The 19,884-nt window shown below is 43.2% G+C and overlaps 1 protein-coding gene across 1 annotated transcript in view; it reads right to left on the reverse strand.

Annotated features, from left to right (window-relative positions):
- Nucleotides 1–19,884, reverse strand: part of LOC126428077 (uncharacterized) — a 293,361-nt gene that overhangs the window by 51,907 nt on the left and 221,570 nt on the right. The window contains exons 4-5 of the mRNA XM_050089966.1: nt 10,352–11,124; nt 1,735–2,582 (exon numbers count right to left, since the gene is read on the reverse strand). Of these exons, the coding sequence (XP_049945923.1) occupies nt 1,735–2,582; nt 10,352–11,124 (1,621 nt within the window). The remainder of the gene's footprint in view (nt 1–1,734; nt 2,583–10,351; nt 11,125–19,884) is intronic.

The following is a 19,884-nucleotide window of genomic DNA, read 5'->3' on the forward strand; positions in this document are numbered from 1 at the left end:
AAGTGTGGGGGAAGGGTGGCAAGGGGAGAAGCAGTGAGTAGGGAAGCGGCGCACCAACTCAGCTGCGCCCAGCCAGCGACGAAGCATCACATCTCAGTAAACAAAGTTTCATGCTACTGAGACAAAAACGAGATTTTTCCAGTGTTTTTTTTCGAATTTCCCTGAAATATTTGACATTCCCTGATATTTCCGGAACTTGTGGCAACCCTGATACCTGTGCACATGTACATTCACTGTTTCCATTTTCGTCCTGTAAAACGCGCTAGTAGCAAAGACGCGCTAGTAGCAAAGATGCGTCTAGTAAACAGAAAGCTTTTTGTGTTTTACAGTCTGCAAGGACTGAATCTCGTTACGGTGCAACGAGAGTTGCGTATTACGTTCCACTTTGTTGGCTGCCGAAGAACAAACAATAGTGGGACACCCACATCGGAGAAGGAACAATGTGTGTAAGGCTGTATATCTGTAGAAAAGCACCGTTGTGGAATGGTGCGATTAGTTCCGTGTTGATCGAGTTCTACACAAAACGCAGGTCGATCCACTACGGACAAGTGGGAGAAACTCGAGCCCTGCCCTATAGTCTTGGTCACTCCCCATGTAATTATCAAGCCTTCGATACCTTGAAAAATACCTTGAAGGGCTGACGATTCCTATCGGACGACGATATGCAGCAAGGCAGTTACAGACTTTCTTCTTGTTGTGGGTTACATTATCTTCTCCCAAAATATGGAAATCAATGAGCTTGCAGTAGAAGACATGTGTTTCACAGTACTGAAGATGAACAAGAGCGCATAGCTCTTAATTGTGCATTTTAGAGCCCTAAGGACGTTTTTTCTTGTTTTGGTATAAATAACTATCCCCGAAGCTTGTAAAACTATTTTCTGAAACACCCTGTAAAACGTGAGAATTCTGAGATGGGCCACAGTGCAAAGAACTTAAAATGACTATCTCAATAGTTCCAACAGCATTCCCATAATCGCACCCTACCGTCTGGTTTACTGGCTAATCACAGACATTTAGCTGGAGGAATGCTGTCACTAGACATGATCACATCTTAAATAATGAGTCTAGGAAACGCTGAGAGAGAGAGAGAGAGAGAGAGAGAGAGAGAGAGAGACTGGCCAATTTGGACATGCTGTACACAGAAGATGGTCTTGATCATCGTCATCATCGGACATTCATCATTCACTATTGGATAGAGGCCTCTTTCAAATTTATCCACACATAACGATCGTCAGTGACATGAAGGTCCTGTTTGTTCCTCTATTCCTTTATGGCTCCAGCCCATCTTCCGTTAGGTCGTCATCTAGGTATTTTCTTATCATGAGAAATCAAATGCACAATCCCCCTTGCCCATCTCCGATTATTTCAGTTCGCCCGATCGAACTGTTTCAATTTTGCAAATGGCACTAGTCCTGTCTCTTCTCCAACACATTTGTTTGTTTTTCTGACCCTTCAAATTGTGCCCAAGAGGACTCTTTCCATGGCTTGCTGGGCAGAACATGATACATTTGTAAATAGAGGTTTCACAATGTCCCACACGATGACCAAGGCAGCTTTTGGCACACATCGTAACCCAAAGACTGTAAGACTTCATCCCAACACGGCACAAGACTGTAATAGAAAATATGGCTACCTACAATGATCCCTCCCTATTTCTGGAATTAAACTGGAATTAAAGCTACGGGAAAAGCAGAATCTTAATCATGGAAGAAATGGACAAATTGGAACACTCACCTGTCTGCACGTTTGGGTGCTGTACAACTGGAACACTGGTTCTGGTGGCAACACTTGCAGGAGTGGTGCCCACATGGGTGACGGCCTGCTTCGATGCAGTTGTAGCGTTTTCAAGTGGAGCTGAAGGTCCCCCATGGACGATGTTGTCAATTGTTCCCTTTTCAACTACGTGTGTGCCATTGGAGCCTTGTGGCTGTGATGCAGCAGCACCAGTTGTGGTGGTGCTGACTGCTGCAGATACTGATACACTAGTGCTGGTTGCGGTGGTGGCGGATGCACTGGAATGGATGGTGGTGATGGGAGTGGGTGGTGCAGAGGTGGACTGAAAGGTGCCTGGCGATGGTATGGTGTCCTCATGACGTCCATGGGCCAGATCTTCGCTTGTGAGTGTCAGGGGTCCTCCTGTATCTTGTGCACTTTGGTTCGTGGAACTGATGTCTTGGTCAATATGCATAGGTGCATGGACTACAGAACCACTGGCAGTTGGATGGTTATTGCTTTGCCCTGATGGGCTTGCAGACCCTCTGCTTTCGCTGAGGGTAGTGGACACTGATGAGGCAGTCGTTACTGAGTCAGCACTGTGATTGATCGATGGACTCAGACTGGTGACAGTCTGCCCCCCCTGGGGCTGTACTTTGGAGGTACTGGTGGCCATTGTTAGGTCTGTGATGGGAACTGGTGGTTGTGAAGCCATGCTGGTGGTCACGTCGCTGGCAGCAGTGGACGCTGTGGCGACAGAACTTCTCACTGGTCCTGCTGGGCCTCTCGTTTGGGTGGTGTCCCCATGCTGGTCACTATGTTCCTTCATGGCAGGTGGCTGTGAGTCCACCTTAGAGTGGCCAATAGCGCTGTGGACAGTGAAACATGGTACAAAAGTATATTCCTGTAAATACAACTCTGTATTGCGTTTTACAAGTCACTCACTAGTCTACATACAAAAGGAAATGTCCTGAGCGATTCGCTGACTCATCAATGCCCAGCCCAAACTGTTAAGGATAGAAACTCGAGATTTAGAGATGTTAGTCTTATACTGCAGGCATCGTTTATGAAGGGACTTTCGAAATTCCACGCCTAAAAGGATGAGGTAGATGATGGAACTTTTTTTTCACAAATGACGCTATAAAGGCAATATTGGAAACTAGAACTACAAAATTGGTATTTGCTTCTCAGTAAAAAATAAAGGCATGCATGTTTCGGCATTATGGGGAATTTAACCCATATGGAGGTGAAATGTGGGTGAAAGTTTTATTTGAAAATAAATCATTATTAAAGAACTACTAAAAGTATTTTTAACGGTAGGTCTATGAAAATTGGTATTTGGTTTAGAAATAAAAAAAGGGGTTTCATTGCTTTTGTAAAACATCCCTTTTGGGGATGTTCTATGAAATATTTCATTTTAAAAGCTAAATTTACGAAAATCTGAATTTGCCTTCTTGTTTGGAAATAAAAAAATACTTATTTTAATGTTTGGAAATTGAACAACTATGCGGGTGAAATTGGGGCTGAAAATTTTTATGTTAATATTTCATGATGCAATCATTTTTAAAGATAAATCTATGAAAATATGTTTGTAGAAATTAAAAAATACACATTTTACCGGTTTTGGATATTTGGTATTTGGCTTCTCAGTTAGAAATTAACAAATACGTATATAACTGTTTTCGGAAATCCGACCCCTAATAGGGTGGAATAGGGCCAGATTGATTCACTGACACATCTTTGCCCAGTCCAAACCACTAAGGATAGAAACTTGAAATTTGGAGTGGGGACTGGTCTTACACGGTAGGCATCGTTTAAGAAGGCAATTTTCGAAATTTCACCACAAGGAGGGTGAAACAGAGGAAAGGTTTTTTTTTTTAAATGTCGCTATAAAGGCAGTTTTGAAACTAGAACTACGCAAATTGGTATCTGGTCTCTTGGTCAGAAACAAAAACTAGTTTCAGAATTCTTCGTAATTCGATGTGTCAGGGGGTGAAGTAGTGGGTGAAAGCTTTTTTCTGTTTTTTGTTTTATTAAACCATTACAAAGAACTACTAAATCATTTTTAAAGTAATGTCTGTGTATCTGATACTTAACTTCTGGGTGAGAAATAAAATAAGTAAATAAATTTGTTTCAGTGCTTCGAGGAATTCAACCATAACGGGTGAAATAAGTGATGAAAAGTTTTATAAAACTATTTGATGAATATGAACAGTGCAGCCACCTATAATGTATACAAAGAAGCGTTTCAATAAATTCCAACTTTCTGCCTGCAGCTTCGCTCGTGTAGACGAGGTACACTGTTTTTAGATTGTCGATCTGAACATGACCAATGTGTGTAGGAAAATATAAATTCAATTAAATTTTTTAAAAGTTGTGCAAATCTTATGTGAAGAATTGTTTTATTTAATTTTAGTACCTTGTCTGCAACTTAGGTTGCGTAGACTAGATATGCTGTTTGCAGAATGTGTAGATTTACTTATAATCAACATTCAAATCTGACTGAAGAAAAACAAAACGAAATCCGTGGAGACCAGACTATGCGAGCGAAGCAGCAGGCGGTAAGCTAGTTTTCTGTAACTGTGTCTGAAATCAATTTTGTTTATGTTTCGCCTACTATTATCAAAAGTGAAGGCTTACATACTCAGTACCTTGAAGTTTTCTTTGGCATTAATGAGTTTTCACACACACGCCTCAACAATTCTGCACATTTCCTGAAACAATCCCAAACAATTGCAACTTCAAGTTGCAGCACGTTGTGAGCCTGAGTAAAATAGCGTGGCAGCTCTTAAGATATTTCTGTTGCGTGTGGGCTGCCGAGCTAGCTGCTCAGGACAGTTTTCACGGAACGTTTTCAAAAGTTGCTGCATTATGCCGGGCAAAACGAGGTCCGATATGATATCAGGAGATATCCCATGACTTTTGTCAGCACAGTGTATGCACTGACATGTTTAATAAATATCCAAACTGCAAAAATTACGTACAAGGAAAGAAAACAGTCCCAATAGCTACCTCACACGGTACAGTATCTAAAAAGAAAATGTCTACCAACCGAAGCATTCCGAGTTTAGCCTATTCAAATCTATAGCCCGATTAAAATTACTTGAAAGTTGACACTTCATGTGTCCTCCATTCAGAGTGCTCTACATCTTGCCTGAACCGTTCGGCATTGCCAAATTGCCACAATAATTAGTTCACTTCCAGTTCAAAGTCACGCTTTTTTCTTCATGTGTTTGGATTCCGATTCTTGGGTCTGGCCCTTTTACTTCGTATTTCATCACTCATGATAACCACACACACACACACACACACACACACACATACACACACACGATGCTAACGACATCGACAAGTTTCATGCAGAGCAATAACCAAACACTACTGGATTTTTATTCAGCATCGTTGATGTAGTTCTCACACAACGAAGCGCCAAAGAAACTGGTACAGACATGTATATCCAATACAGATATATGTAAACAGGGAGAATATTGCACTGCGGTCGATAACGTCTATATAAGACAACAAGTGTCTGGCGCAGTTGTTACAATGGCATGTTATCAAGATTTAAGTGAGTTTGAAAGTGGTGTTATAATAGGCGCACGACCGACGGGACACACCATCTCCGAGGTAGCGATGAAGTGCGGACTTTCCCGTGCGGCCACTTCACGAGTGTACCGTGAATATCAGGAATCCGGTGAAACATTAAACCTCCGACACTGCTGCGGCCAGAAAAAGATGTTGCAAGAACGGGACCAATAACGACTGACGAGAATCGTTCAACGTGACACAAGTGCAGCCCTTCCGCAAGTTGCCGCAGATTTCAGCGCTCGCCATCAACAAGTGTCAGCATGCGAACCAATCAATGAAACATCATCGATATGGACTTTTGGAGTCGAATGCCCACTCGTGTACCCTTGATGCCTGCGCGATATAAAGCTATACGCCTCGCCTGGACACGTCGGCACCGGCATTGGACTGTTGATGACTGAAAACGTGTTGCCTGGTTGGACGAGTCTCGTTTCAAACTGTATCGCGCGGATGGACGTGTACTGGTGTGGAGACAACCTCATGAATCCACAGACCCTGCATGTTAGCAGGGGACTGTTCAAGCTGGTGAAGGCTCGGTAATGGTGTGTGGGCGTGTGCAGTTGGAGTGATATGGGACACCTGATACGTCTAGATACGACTCTGACAGGTGACACACCTGCATCAATTCATGTCATTTGGGCATTCCAACGGACCTGAGCAATTCCAACATGGCAATGTGACACCCCCCCCCCCCCCCCACGTCCATAATTCCATAATAGCTACAGAGTGACTCCAGGAACATTCTTCTGAGTTTAAACACTTCCGCTGGCCACCAAACTCTCCAGACATGAACCTTATTGACCATATCTGGGTTGCCTTGCAACGTGCTGTCAGAGGAGATATCCACTTCCTCGTCCTCTTGCGGATTTACAGACAGCCTTGCAGGACTCATGGTGTCAATTCCCTTGAACACTACTTCAGACATTAGTCGAGTCCTTGTCACGTCGTGTTGTGGCACTTCCGCGTGCTCGCGGGGGCCTACGCGATATTAGGCAGGTGCACCACTTTCTTTGGCTCTTCAGTGTATAATCAGAGTGATAGACATGCAGTAGATAAGCTTCGAACGACACTGCGTGTAGCCGAATTTTTGAAGGCTGTCAATTAATCACCTCGACTAAGACACCGTCCGCCCCGATAGCTGAGTGGTCAGCGCGGCGAACTGTTACGCCAATGGACCCGGGTTCGATTTCCGGCTGGGTCAGAGATTTTCTCCGTTTGGGGACTGGGCGGTGTGTTGTCCTCATTATCACTTCATAACCATCAGCGGAAGGCAACGGGAAACCACCACTGGAATCAATTTCCTAGACGCTCATGCGGTGGACCTCTCTCACGAGGCTTCCCCCATGGCAAGACCTGCCGTAAGGCAGAAAACAAAGTTTTTTCTAAGACACCAGTCATAAACACGAGGGCCTTTCGGAGTACACTGAAAGGTGCAGTGGAGCGTATAAACCTGACGTGCAAAGGGAGAAAGTTCGATCTCGTCTGTTTGTTTTTCCAAATCTGATCAAAAGCGTCCGATTATCATTTTTATTCAATTAATTCGTTTAAATCTAGCTTTTTAGTATTTCTGATTCTTTGCTGCGTCAAAGTTTACACTCTCCTGACGTGTTTGATTATTGTTCTTATTTTTTTCTATCATCCTGTTTTCGTTTGGAATCTGCTTCTGCCGCCTACAACCTACAAGGAAGTGCCAACAAGTACTGCTCATCGGTTGCTAACGGGGCAACCCGTGTAGCAAGTGTGAACCTAGTTCCAGGTAACTAATGACAGCGAAAATTACTATTCACGGGTAGCGCAAAAAATTGAAATTTTTCTGTGGAAGATGCAAACAAACATGTTGTAAAATGTTCTATCTTGCGATTGCTCGCAGAGGTTAGCCTTAAAACTGTGAACGAAACGATGGTGATTTTAGTTCTGTCACAGACTGTCGATCGCCGTTTTCTTGGATACATTGCACGTCACGAGGTTGTGGTTAGGTTAGGTTAGGATTCGAGTTTAAATTCAGAGCTACAAAAAGCGTCGTCTGCTGCAGTTCAGCTATTTGTCACTTAAAATCATTTGCCGGTACAGCATCTCCCATTTCCGTCATACCTCGCGGCGGCCGATTCCAACATCGCTCCGCGCTACACATTAACGGCATTTATCACGTGACCGGCCGTGTTTGTGTGTCACGTACGAGGGCTGTTCAAAAAGTAAGGTGACTTTCCAAATTGCGCGGGCAACGTACATTCGATTATAGACCTTTTTTGTTATATTGGTAACATGTCCCGAACATATGATCACAGTTTCAAGCTCACAACATATTTCGTTTGTTTTAGACAGATAGAAAGGTTAGACGTCTTTTAGTAAGCTCGGCGATTTTCGTTATTATAAAAAAAATGGAGCAAATAATTTGCGTCAAATTTTGTGTGAAAAATGGAATCACGTGCTCTAAAACACTTGAAATGTTGAGAGTGGCATATGGTGAACCTGCTATAAGCAAAAAGATGTTCACAAGTCGTACAAGCTCTTCCAAGATGGCCGACAAGATTCTCTGGACACCCACATCAACAACAGATGATAACGTCGAAGCTGTGAAGAAAATTGTTTTGGAAAATCGTCGAATTACCGTAAGACAAGTTGCTGCATACCGATTGGTTCGTGTCATGCAACTTTTTTCGGGTGTTTTGGGCGTGAGACGACTGTGTCAGCGAAGTTTGTTCCAAAACTTGTTTGTTTTGATCAGCAGAACCGTCGCATGAGCATAGCTCAGGAGCTCTTGAATGACGTCAATGATGAGCACGATTTGCTCAAAAGGGTCATGGGTTTCCGGTTATGACGTCGAAACCAAAGTCCAGTCGTCGCAATGGAAGCATCCCGGAGACCCAAGGCCGAAAAAACACGACAAGTTCGATCAAATGTCAAAGTTTTGTTCACCTTTTCTTTTTTTCCTCCAATTGCCAAGGCGTAGTGCATCATAAATTTTTTTCCTCAAGGTCGTACGGCCAATAAGGAGTATTACCTTGGCATTATGCGCCGCTTGCGAGAAGCAATACGGAAAAATCGCCCGGAATTGTGGAAAAACAATTCATGGCTTTTGTATCACGACAACGGACCTGCTCGTTCATCGTTGCTTGTGAGAGATTTTTTTGGCCAAAAACAACACGACAATCATGCCTCTGCCACCATATTCTCCGGATTTAGGCCTCTACGATTTTTTCCTGTTCCCTAAACTGAAGCGATCTATGAAATGACGAATATTTTCAGCGATTGAGGAAATAAAAACTACATCCCTGGAAGTAGTCAAGGCAGTACCAAAAAGTGCTTATGTGAAGTGCTCCGAGGATGAGAAGAAACGCGCGGCTACCCCTGTCGGAGGTTCGAATCTTCCCTCAAGCATGGGTGTGTGTGTGTTGTCCTCAGCCTAAGTTAATTTCAGTTATATTAAGTAGTGTGAAAGCCTAGGGACCGACGACCTTAGCAGTTTGGTCCCATAGGAACTTACCACAGATTTCCAAATTAGAAGAAACGTTGGCACAAGTGTATTATATCTGAGGAGGATTACTTTGAAGGGGACAACATGAATATTGATGAATAAATAAATATTTTTTCACGAAAATATAAAGTGACCTACCTTACTTTCTGAATGCGATAGCCGTGCCTTCCGGTCTTACCTAGTCTGCAGTGGTGTTTGATGTCTTTATCTTGTTATAGGTGATCCTCAGTCCCACCTTTCTGGCTACCTTACTTAAGTTGTCGAGTTGTGTCTTTGCGTCTTCTTCCGTCTCACTTACTATTGCTATGTCATCTGCAAAGGCTAGGCAGTCCACTTGAGCCCTGTTGTCCTTTTTGTCCCCCACATGGGTCTTTGGTGTTCCCATTTCCTCGTTTATTAATCTCCACTGCCTGATCACTGGACGGGAATACCAAAGACCCATGTGGGGGACAAAAAGGACAACAGGGCTCAAGTGGACTGCCTAGTCTTTGCAGATGACATAGCAATAGTAAGTGAGACGGAAGAAGACGCAAAGACACAACTCGACAACTTAAGTAAGGTAGCCAGAAAGGTGGGTCTGAGGATCACCTATAACAAGACAAAGACATTAAACACCACTGCAGACTGGGAAACACCGGAAGGCACTGTGCAAATGGTGGACGAATTTAAATACCTGGGAGAATTTATAAGAGGAAGAAACAGGATCAAGGAGGGAATAACAGAGAGGATAAAGAAGATGAGGTCAGCCTTCTGTAGGACGAGAGAGGTATACAATAAAAAGAATACATCCACAGAGGCAAAGATAAGCCACTACACGGTAACAGTGAGGAATGCAGTATTACATGCTGCTGAGACGATGACATTGGGAAAAAATGGGGCAGACAAACTACAGAAAGAAGAGAGGAAAATACTGGGAAAAATACTAGGTCCCAAAAGAGGTGGAGAGAGGTGGATGCGAAGACCTAGGGAAGAATTGTACCGGAACATGACAACAATATCCGGGGAAATCAGACTCAAAAGGGCAAGGTTTGCTGGGCATGAAGTTAGGATGAGTATGGACAGAATGACGAAGAGAGTGTGGGAAACAACAGGGATGATAAGGGGAAAGACAGGAACCAAGTGGATTGTTGAACTTCTGGAGGACTGGTTGTAATTGGGGATCAAGGTCGAAGGAAAGGAAAACTGGAGGAACAAATATACACCGACAAATATGCCGGAGATCAATGACAGAGAAGAATACAGGAAAATATTAGAATGTCACCAGTGGAGCCGCCAGGAGAAACGGAAACTGGAGATCTCGGAAGAAGAGCGGGAGAGGAGAAGAGAAACAATGAAGAGGTTCTGGGAGAAGAAGAGGAAAATGCAGTCCAGAAAGGGGCTACCCGTGGTCCTACAGAGGCCGTAACGCAAGAAGAAGAAGAAAAGCGATAGCCGGCAACGGATGTGGCAACACTGTAGCAACAAGTGACGGCTGGCAACTATCAGGTAATCGGACTAATGGGAGCCGATCGGCCAACTTACAGTAAACACACAGTACAAGAACATACACTGTTTGTACAGTACATTTCATCTTACCTGGGACTGCTACCGTCGTTTTTGGGTTCAGTGTGAACAACCACTGGTGGAACGCCATGTGGCTCTTCAATCTGGCTAGAAATGGTGTTCGACTGTTCATGTGCAGACGATGGCCCATTCTTCGAGGATTCCTGGTTAGTACCAGTCACTTCTGTATGGCTTCCGGAGGGTGGAGATTGTTTCTCTGTACTGGAATGTGGGGCATCCCTGGTGGCAGTGACAGGTAGCTGAGCACTGCTCGCAGCATTTGGCTCGGATTGAGTGTTATTGGCACTACTTCCCAGAGGCTCTACTGGCTGTTTCCCATTTGTCAACGTGTGGCCGGTACCACCGCTAGCTACAGCCGGAATCGCTGGAGAGTTGGTCTGATTGCTCTTGAGTGCCCCAGTTCCAGTCTTCCCATTTCCTTTGGCTGCCACGTCCGGAGAGGCATTTTGCGGGGCCTGTTGTCGATCCTGTACAGAGTGATCATCAGCTGTGCCTGACACCTTAACACTCCCATTCGAAGGTACATTTGCTTCACTATGGCCAATATTTACAAGAGGACTCCCAGGAGAAGTGTTCTCAGGCGAGGATGGTGATCCACGAGGGCGTCTCACGTTCTTCTGGACACCAGCTTCTTTCTTCAATGCATTCTCAAACCTGCCAACTGGTCTGGAATCTTCAGCACTGCCCAGGTCAGTATAAATATCCAGTGCAGGGTCATTACTGATGATCTTGATGCAGCGTAACTTCTTCGAATCCGGGTCCCGCCTCCAGCCGTTACAGCAGACCTGATAGATTAACAGAATTTGTAGTAATAATACCTTTTTATAGGGCAGCATAACCAGGAATTATGTAACATATTACAAATTAATTGTTACACTTAAACAAGTGCATACCAGCTGCAATAAATACTTGTTAAACAACGTGTAAGACAAAAGGGTGGACTATCAACCGCCATTTTTAATATTTACACTGACTTCATACTTCTCTATGGAAATGTAAAGTAATAAAAGGAATTATGGTGAATGAGAAATAGTTGACTGTGCTTCTGTTTGCAGGTGATATTCTCATTATTCAGAGGACTGAAGATGACCTCCAAAGATCGCTAGACCAGAAAAATTGAATAGCAAGGTGTACAACTTAAGGATCTTAGTAATAAACGGCAACAGGAGGAAAATATCCAGTCAGCTCAAAAATTGATTTAGGTAATTCCGATATAGAAAACAAAATACACAAATTCCAAACTGTATGTGGTTACCATTAGCAGAACGTTGTGCTGTAAAGAACAAAAAAGATATTTGCCATGACAGAAATACATCTAGACATAAATGTTCATCTTCACTGCATACTATTATTTTAGCAATAGAAAGTACTTTATCTCAGCTTTTAAGAATCTTTGGATTGATATAAACAAATGACTGCGAAAGTGTTAAGCTGTGCTATACTTGTTACCGTGCTCTGTGCACCAGACAATGAAATTACCAACAAAAACGTAAGTAAATGCACTAACAAAATGTCTAATCATACTTACCACGTAATGTACACACTAAGAAATATTTATCTACCAGAACAAGCGTCTTTTTCGACGCATAAGCTCACTGGTACACTCAGCAAAGGAAACTAATCTCACTTCACTTAGTTACAATGTAAAAGTAACTAAAATGCTCCTGATGATTGCAGCATGCTGCCGAAACGCGTCATGCTAGGAAAATATAGGCAATATATCGTAAAAATCATTGTTCAGATGTCTCTCAATTCTAAATCTTACACCGCTGTGCATTCATACTTCGTCATGGGGTTTGTGGTTTACGATTTTGACTCATTCAGAAGAAATGGCAATATCTATTTGTGAACATTAAATGGGAAAAACGATATAGACTTTCACAACACATCCTTAAGCATTATACAGGAAGGTGTGCTCTGTTCAGCATGTTTCATTTTCAGTAGGCTTCCAGCAAAACTGAAATAAAAGGGGGTGATAAATCCAAGGTTTCCTTAGTCATATTCCTATTCTATGCACTTCCTAACAGTGGTTGAGAACTTTCCTCTGTAACCTGTTATTTATTATGCTCCGCAATTAACTTTCATGGTTTTTTAAATTTTTTAATATACTTGTTTATCTATTTTCTAATCAAAAGTGTAAACTATGTACCGACTTGATCCATGAATTGGCAGATCTGGTTCGCATAGTACCGAAGAACCTGACAGATAAATGAAATAAACTAAAGCACAGTCAATAATATTTTTCTAGGTTTGAGACAGAATTGTCAATACGTAAAACTACCGACGTCTCGGTCACTGTTGCAAGTGACTTCTTCAGGGTGTTTTTACTAACTGTGACAATGGCCGCGGAAGCCTATGTTTACATCAAATTAAAGAAAGTTGTGGGAAGGAGTCCATCACGCCACCACACAAGTGTTCAAAGCTCACCCTCCTGAAATTACATCTTCTATCAATGTACTGCCAAAATGTAAATAGCTTCTTAAGCATGCCTATCAGAAAAATCCGTATATTTGTTACATGAATATCTTAGCCAGCTATAATAATTATTATTAATTTTTGTTAAATCTGCAACTCTGTACCATTTACAGTGACATATTGCTCCATTACTTTATTTCCTGATTTGGGAGGGTTAAGTTGGAATAACCTGAAGCCAGATTCCATGGTTGAATAATCTTTGTTTGTAGAACGTTAAAGGATCGAGGTCTTGTGCTGGTCTTCCTGAAAAAGACATTCCAAAAGTGCTCTAAAATGTAAAAGGAGAATGATGAAAGATGCCTGTCTCAACCACAACTTTCAAAACTGAATTTATTCGGTGTATTCTAAATTGCAGATATCTACATAGATATCCTCTTTATGGATCAATCATCTCTGTAAGGGTGACTGCCTTTAACTCTTTAGTAGGAGACTAGGAGTCCATGAGGAAGCACTTTGGAGGGGCAGCTATAGGGGACCAATGTGAGGTAAACGCGCCACATTGTTCTCTGGGCACGTTTACGAGGACATTATGAAAAGTGGTCCCTGCAACAATTTTGTGTGAAAACTCTTTAAACTTTTACATGAAGCAAACATTATAAACATTCTACATTTTGTTCTTCACGTCTTCATAATAACTTCCCAACGCATGTGCGGACGAACTCATCGAATTCGAAACTCACTACAGCAGCTGCTTCACAAGCACTGACCAATACACACCGCCATGTTGCAAGCAACAATTCGTAGTCCTCTATAGTGCGCATCATTTACGATGGTGGCCGAGTTTAGGGTCGTTCTGCGCATCTGACGTCACAAAACACAGTCAGCCAATGAACAGAGAACGACGTCGCCAGAGCTCGACTGCAGTGCAGAGCACGGACGAGTGTCTTCAGTTTTAGAAACGTTCAGTCATAAATAAAGTAGTTGAACAAAAGCAATATATTGATAGCAGACAGATAGTTTGAAAAAAGCATTATTTATATCAATTGCTTCATATACTATTAATTAATTAAACCAAACAAGCAATAAGCCTCCTAATTCAGGCAATAGCAAGGAAAGGTGTTTGTATCATTCTCACGAACCGCTTTTTCGCAATAAAGAACAGCGGTAATTCTTCATTTCCTATTGTACTTCAACGAAACGTAATTCATAGTGACACCAACAGGTTCTGTCAGTATTTTGTGTGATATTTTAGAGTCCTCCAGAAATCCTACGAAATAAGGATCTGCATTAACGTAGTGGTTAAGGTGTTTGGCTGCTGAGCGAAAGGTTCTAAGTTCAAACCTAGTTCGGTGCTTAAAATTTTCTTTATTTAAAAACAATATCGAAGTGCCTTACTTCATGAATTTTATTCGTTTGAATATAATTTTTTGAAATTTCTAGCGCTTTGTCTGTTCTTTACAATCATATTAAGTTTTCGGTTTTTCTAATTTTGTCCTCCAATATTTAATTTCACAGCAATTAAAAACAATGAAAAGGTACACATACAATATTCATGTTGTCTGTTTTGTTTGTATATCTTCTCTTCCGCAGTCGCTGTTTTACTATTCATATTGAGATATATTGTTTTGCGACAGTATTAAAAGTATTATTTAGAGCAGAATTTCGGCTCGTATGTTGCCGAGCTACTTGATTGTCTGACGCAATTCTTTGCTTCGCTGCTTTGGCAACATCATCATATTCAATGTTTTCGTCAACTGATCTATGTTTTGGCAAGTATTTGCTGTCCGTTGTGACAAACACAAATTGTTTGCGCATTGCGCCTCACTGACAATGTATTTTAGTTTCTGTGTTTAAGTACGTCCACAATTCAGTTTTGTGTACTTCGCCAACTTTGTTTTGATCAGAACTTTGTAGAAAGAAGCGAAATGACTCTGATATAAATAAAACTTTTATTACAGTCGCGAAAGACGCAATATTTCTCAATATTACATACGACACCTATCTGGTTAAAAATTGAATGATATATTGTTATACAGTAAATTTTATATGAAATTTAGGTATCTTGTCCACATTTCATTCTTAACATTGTGGCAATTAAAATCGAACACACGGAAAGTATACGCTATGGACTTTTACCTCTGCAAACTCTTCAAAATTTCGTGCAAGCTGCACAATAACTGCGTTGAACATCGAAACAAAATTAAGTCATTTATGGGGGGAAGGTATCAGTCAGGAAGATGTGTAAAAATCAGAATTTCGTCCCAAATAGTTTTTGTGAAATCGAATGATAAGTGTCTCAAAGCAGTAGGAGCAGCATGTGTCAGCACAGGCGAGCAGTGCAGTGATTACAAAATCGCGCACAGCGCGGAATGCGGGGAACACGTCTCTGTAGCAGCGAAAGGGTTAATGCGGCCGTGGTGGCTTTATTTCATAAACTGCACGCTCCCCCCTAAACCTAAGTTTGCGAACTATACTATACCATGGCGCTGCTTCTCTCGGCGCGTGCGTCGTTTGCCACTGGCAACGCAGCAATCTCCCGCGTCTGGGCGGGCATGCGCGAGCAGCCAAGATAATAGGATTGAACTATAGTGTTAGAGAGCTGCAAATACGTACACATGGAGAATAGACATGTAGAAAATTAACAATTTTGTTTCATTTAAAGAGCTTTAAGTGCTTTCACATTAAAAATTCGGAGGCATTATTTTTCAACACACCCTCGTCGATTGAATGCACAGAGAAGGGTCTAGTTGGATGCCAACAATTGACATTGGTTGGAGGGTGAGATGCTGTAATGATTGAGTAAGATCTGAGTAGAATTGAGGTCAGAGTTTCTTTTTCATACTCAGATCTCGTGCAATAAATGTGTGGCTATTTACTGATTCTAAATGCGATACTTGACGTTGTGGTATTTACACAGAGGTGACGAAAGTCATCGGATATCTCCAAAAATCGTGTCGGACTTTCTTTTCTCCGACGTAGTGCAGCAGCTCGATATGAGAGGGTCTCAACAATGGCGAAAGTGCTCCCAGTTCAGGATTTTGTGCACGAACTGACCTCTCGATTATGTCTCATAAATGTTCGAGAAGTGGCCAAATCATTCGACCGAGTTGTCTAGATGTTTTTCAAACCATTAGCGAACAGTTGTGGTCTGACGACATGGTTCAAGGTCCTTCATAAAAATTCCACCGCTGTTTGGGAACATGAGTCCACGAATGGCTGCAAATGGCTTCCAGGTAGCTGAACATAACCATTCTGAGTTAACGACCTGTTCATCTGGATCAGAGGACCGAGTTAATTACATGTAAACACAGCTCGCACCATTATGAACCACAATGCTTAGTGACAACCTGGGTCCATGGCTTCGTGGGGTCTCAGCCACACTCGAACCCTACCATCAGCTCTTACCGACTGAAATCGGGACTCATCTGCCCAGACCGCGGTTTTCTAGCCCAGAAGAGGCGCTGTGGGCGATGTCGTGCTATCAGCAAAGGCACTCGCGAAGGTCGTCTGCTGCCATAGACCAGTAACACCGAATTTCAGCGCACTGTCCTAACGGATACATTCGTCGTACGTCCCACAGTGACTTCTGTGGTTGTTTCACGCAGTGTTGTATGTGCCCTGTTAGCACTGACAACTCCTCGCAAACGCCACTGCACTTGGTCGTTAAGTGAAGGCCGTCAGGCACTAGGTTGTCAGTTGGGAGAGGTAATGCCTGAAATTCGGTACTGTCTTCACACTCTTGACACTGTGGATCTCGGAGTATTGAATTCCCTAACGATTTCCGGAATGTCCCATGTGTCTAGCTCCAACTACCGTTACGCGTTCAGAGTCTGTTAATTCCCGTCGTGCGGCCATAATAACCTCGGAAATCTTTTCATAGGACTCCCCTGAGTACATCTGACACCTCCGCCGTTGCATTGCTCTTTTATACCTACATCTGTATACTTGCATATCATTATCCCATGTTTTTTGTCACGTCAGTGTACAGCAGAACTTCAGCGAGCACTCGAGTCGGTATGTTGGTTGTCTGGTGAGACACAATTAATCATAAGTTCCGGTACAGAATTTCGTTTACCCGTGTCCATCGTAATTTTACGGAATTCGAATTTATCACATTCTCGTTTAGTGCGCTTCTTTGAGTACTTTCTGATGTATATAAAATTCCATTTGTTTAAAAATTTCCCTTGTAGTGATGCATTGCCATGCATGTTATACAAAGGTGTTGTGTGCACATTGGTTGTCGTAATTGTTCTGCAAATGCACTTTTATATTTTCCTGTCCAAAAATTCAAACGTTCATCGGTGAAATCCTGCCATTACTTTAACTTTCTATTATCTTTACGGCTCAATGTGGAGTCTGCAATTATAGCAGCTCCGGCCTGCAGGGCACAGAGTGACTTTGTAGCGCGAGCGGCCAGCGCACGTTTGAAACTGCCGCTCCCACCTCGTTACAAGCGTTGCCTCCATTCGACATCTAAAGCCCGCCCCCACCTCCATCTCAATGTGTAGCCCTGCTCTCTGTCGAAATTGTTGCTACTCGTTCTAATCTCAGCCGCCACTTTTACAAAAGAGTCTCAGTATGTTGACGCATGGGCCAATATTCTCGTGCTCTCAAACTGTATTTTGTGTCCGTTTTCGAGGCAATGCTCAGCTATGGTTGACTTGTCGAGCTCTCTTTGGCTAAGATGCCTCTTGTGCTCGGTACAAAGCTCTTCATCTGTGCGAGTTGTCTGCTCCGTATAGATACTGCCGCCAGCGGGTACACGAAGAGCTATGTCGTCTTTAACTGGGCGCAACGCATCTCGTATCTTGGACAGGGGGAGGGCGGGGGGGGGGGGGGGGGGCGCATATCACTGGTCTGAATTCATGTCTGTGCCGTATAGGTCCTAAATTGCCGCTCGTTGCCCCACAGTATGGCAGGAAAGCCGCCGGCTTGGCTTCTTCAGCCGATTCACAAGGCGTCCTTCTTTTGCTGTCGCCAAATGCTGTAATTCAGGCTGTAGGCGATCGCCGTCAGAAATAACTTTGGCTCCGTGTATGTTCAGGACCGCCTTCTTGTGTACAGGGTCGTGAAAACTAGCGACGTTAAAATATCGATCAGTGTGCTTCCGTCTCGATGGTAAATTTAATGTTGGGTTGGACACCGTTCATGTGATCCACGAACTGCCGCAGTGTATTTTCACCGTGAGGCAGTATCAGAAAGGTGTCATCGATGTACTTAAGACTCTGAACACACAAATCAACAGACATTTCGAAATTACAGTGAGCAGTATGGTTCGTCTCTTTTGTTTGCATTTTTTAACAGAACAGAGTGTACGTCAGCAGTTGGAGTTCGTGTTTTGCTGAGGGAGCTTGTAGTTCTTAGCTTCATACGAGGGTTTTCCAGTAAGTAATGTTATATAGTACACCATATTATTCCCCACTGTTTTGGCTATTAAATCCTATTTTGCAACTGATGTCCGTTCTCTGTGAAGGGCTTACTCCACCTGACTTGTATGCTCCCATGGTGACACACTACTGGTCGAGGTCGGTGCAGCATCAACAACCTCCCCATCATCCACGTACTGCTTCCCGCGGAGTGCATCCTTCATTGGGCCAAACAGATAAAAATCGGAAGGCGGAGATCTGGGCTATAGAGTGGATGAGTAAGTTTTATAAGCTCCTCTGGAATATGGAGACTTGTGCGAGACTTTGAGATGTCAAGAAGAACACGAAGTTCGTTTGCCGTTTTGTGGCGATGAACACGCTGAAGGCGTTTCTGCAACTACTGAAGATAGCACAATCGTTGAACCATGAGGGAGGACATCAAACAGAAACCCCCAGAAGGCTGTCGCCATAACTTTACGGGCTGAGCGTGCATCTTTAAACTTTTTCATGGGAAGAGGATTGGTGCGGCGCCACTACATGCATCTACATCTACATCTACATCCATACTCCGCAAGCCACCTGACGGTGTGTGGCGGAGGGTACCTTGAGTACCTCTATCGGTTTTCCCTTCTATTCCAGTATCGTAATGTTCGTGGAAAGAAAGATTGTCGGTAAGCCTCTGTGTGGACTCTAATCTCTCTGATTTTATCCTCATCGTCTCTTCGCGAGATATACGTAGGAGGGAGCAATATACTGCTTGACTCCTCGGTGAAGGTATGTTCTCGAAACTTCAACAAATGCCCGTACCGAGCTACTGAGCGTCTCTCTTGCAGAGTCTTCCACTGGAGTTTATCTATCATCTCCGTAACGCTTTCGCAATTACTAAATGATCCTGTAACGAAGCGCGCTGCTGTCCATTGGATCTTCTGTATCTCTTCTATCAACCCTATCTGGTACGGATCCCACACTGGTGAGCAGTATTCAAGCAGTGGGCGAACAAGTGTACTGTAACCTACTTTCTTTGTTTTCGGATTGCATTTCCTTAGGATTCTTCCAATGAATCTCAGTCTGGCATCTGGTTTACGGACGATTAATTTTATACGGTCATTCCATTTTAAATCACTCCTAATGCCTACTCCCACTGTTCCGAATCGAAGTGATGAACCCATATTTTATCCCTGTGACGATGTTCGACAACAACTGCCACGACCAGCCTCGTACCGCGCAAGCTACTCCGCACAGATGATCCTTCGTTGGTCTTTATGGCTTCTGTAAGGCGGCGAGAAACACTGCGGACACACAGCTTTGAGAACCCCATCTGGTTGACAAGTGTGTCAGTACTACCAACAGAGGCGTCCAGTTGTGCTGTCAGATGTTTGACTGAAATCCGTCGATGGCTTCGAATGAGAGCGTCCGACAACAATGGCAGGAGCCGCAGCAGTGAACGGGTGGCTGGCAAGCGGGAGATCGAACATGCTTGTGCGACCTTGGGATGATGGCACATGCCTCGCCCAATTACTCACCGTGCTTTTGTTTTCTGCCAGGTCCCTCTGACATTCCGCAGACGCCTGTGAATATGTACGATCCTCTGGTTTTTCGCCAAAAGAAACTCAATAGCAGCTTCTGTTTGGAACGCGCCTGCCTTACAGACGCCTTTTTGAAGGATATCTGTAGCGTCGCGATCTATGGGAACTTCACGATGTCCGACATCAAATTACGCATTTTTTCAACCGAAATCGTCCGAGAAAAAAAAAGTGTAGCATT

The sequence above is a fragment of the Schistocerca serialis genome, chromosome 12 (genome assembly GCF_023864345.2).
Source record: "Schistocerca serialis cubense isolate TAMUIC-IGC-003099 chromosome 12, iqSchSeri2.2, whole genome shotgun sequence".
Lineage (NCBI taxonomy): Eukaryota > Metazoa > Arthropoda > Insecta > Orthoptera > Acrididae > Schistocerca > Schistocerca serialis.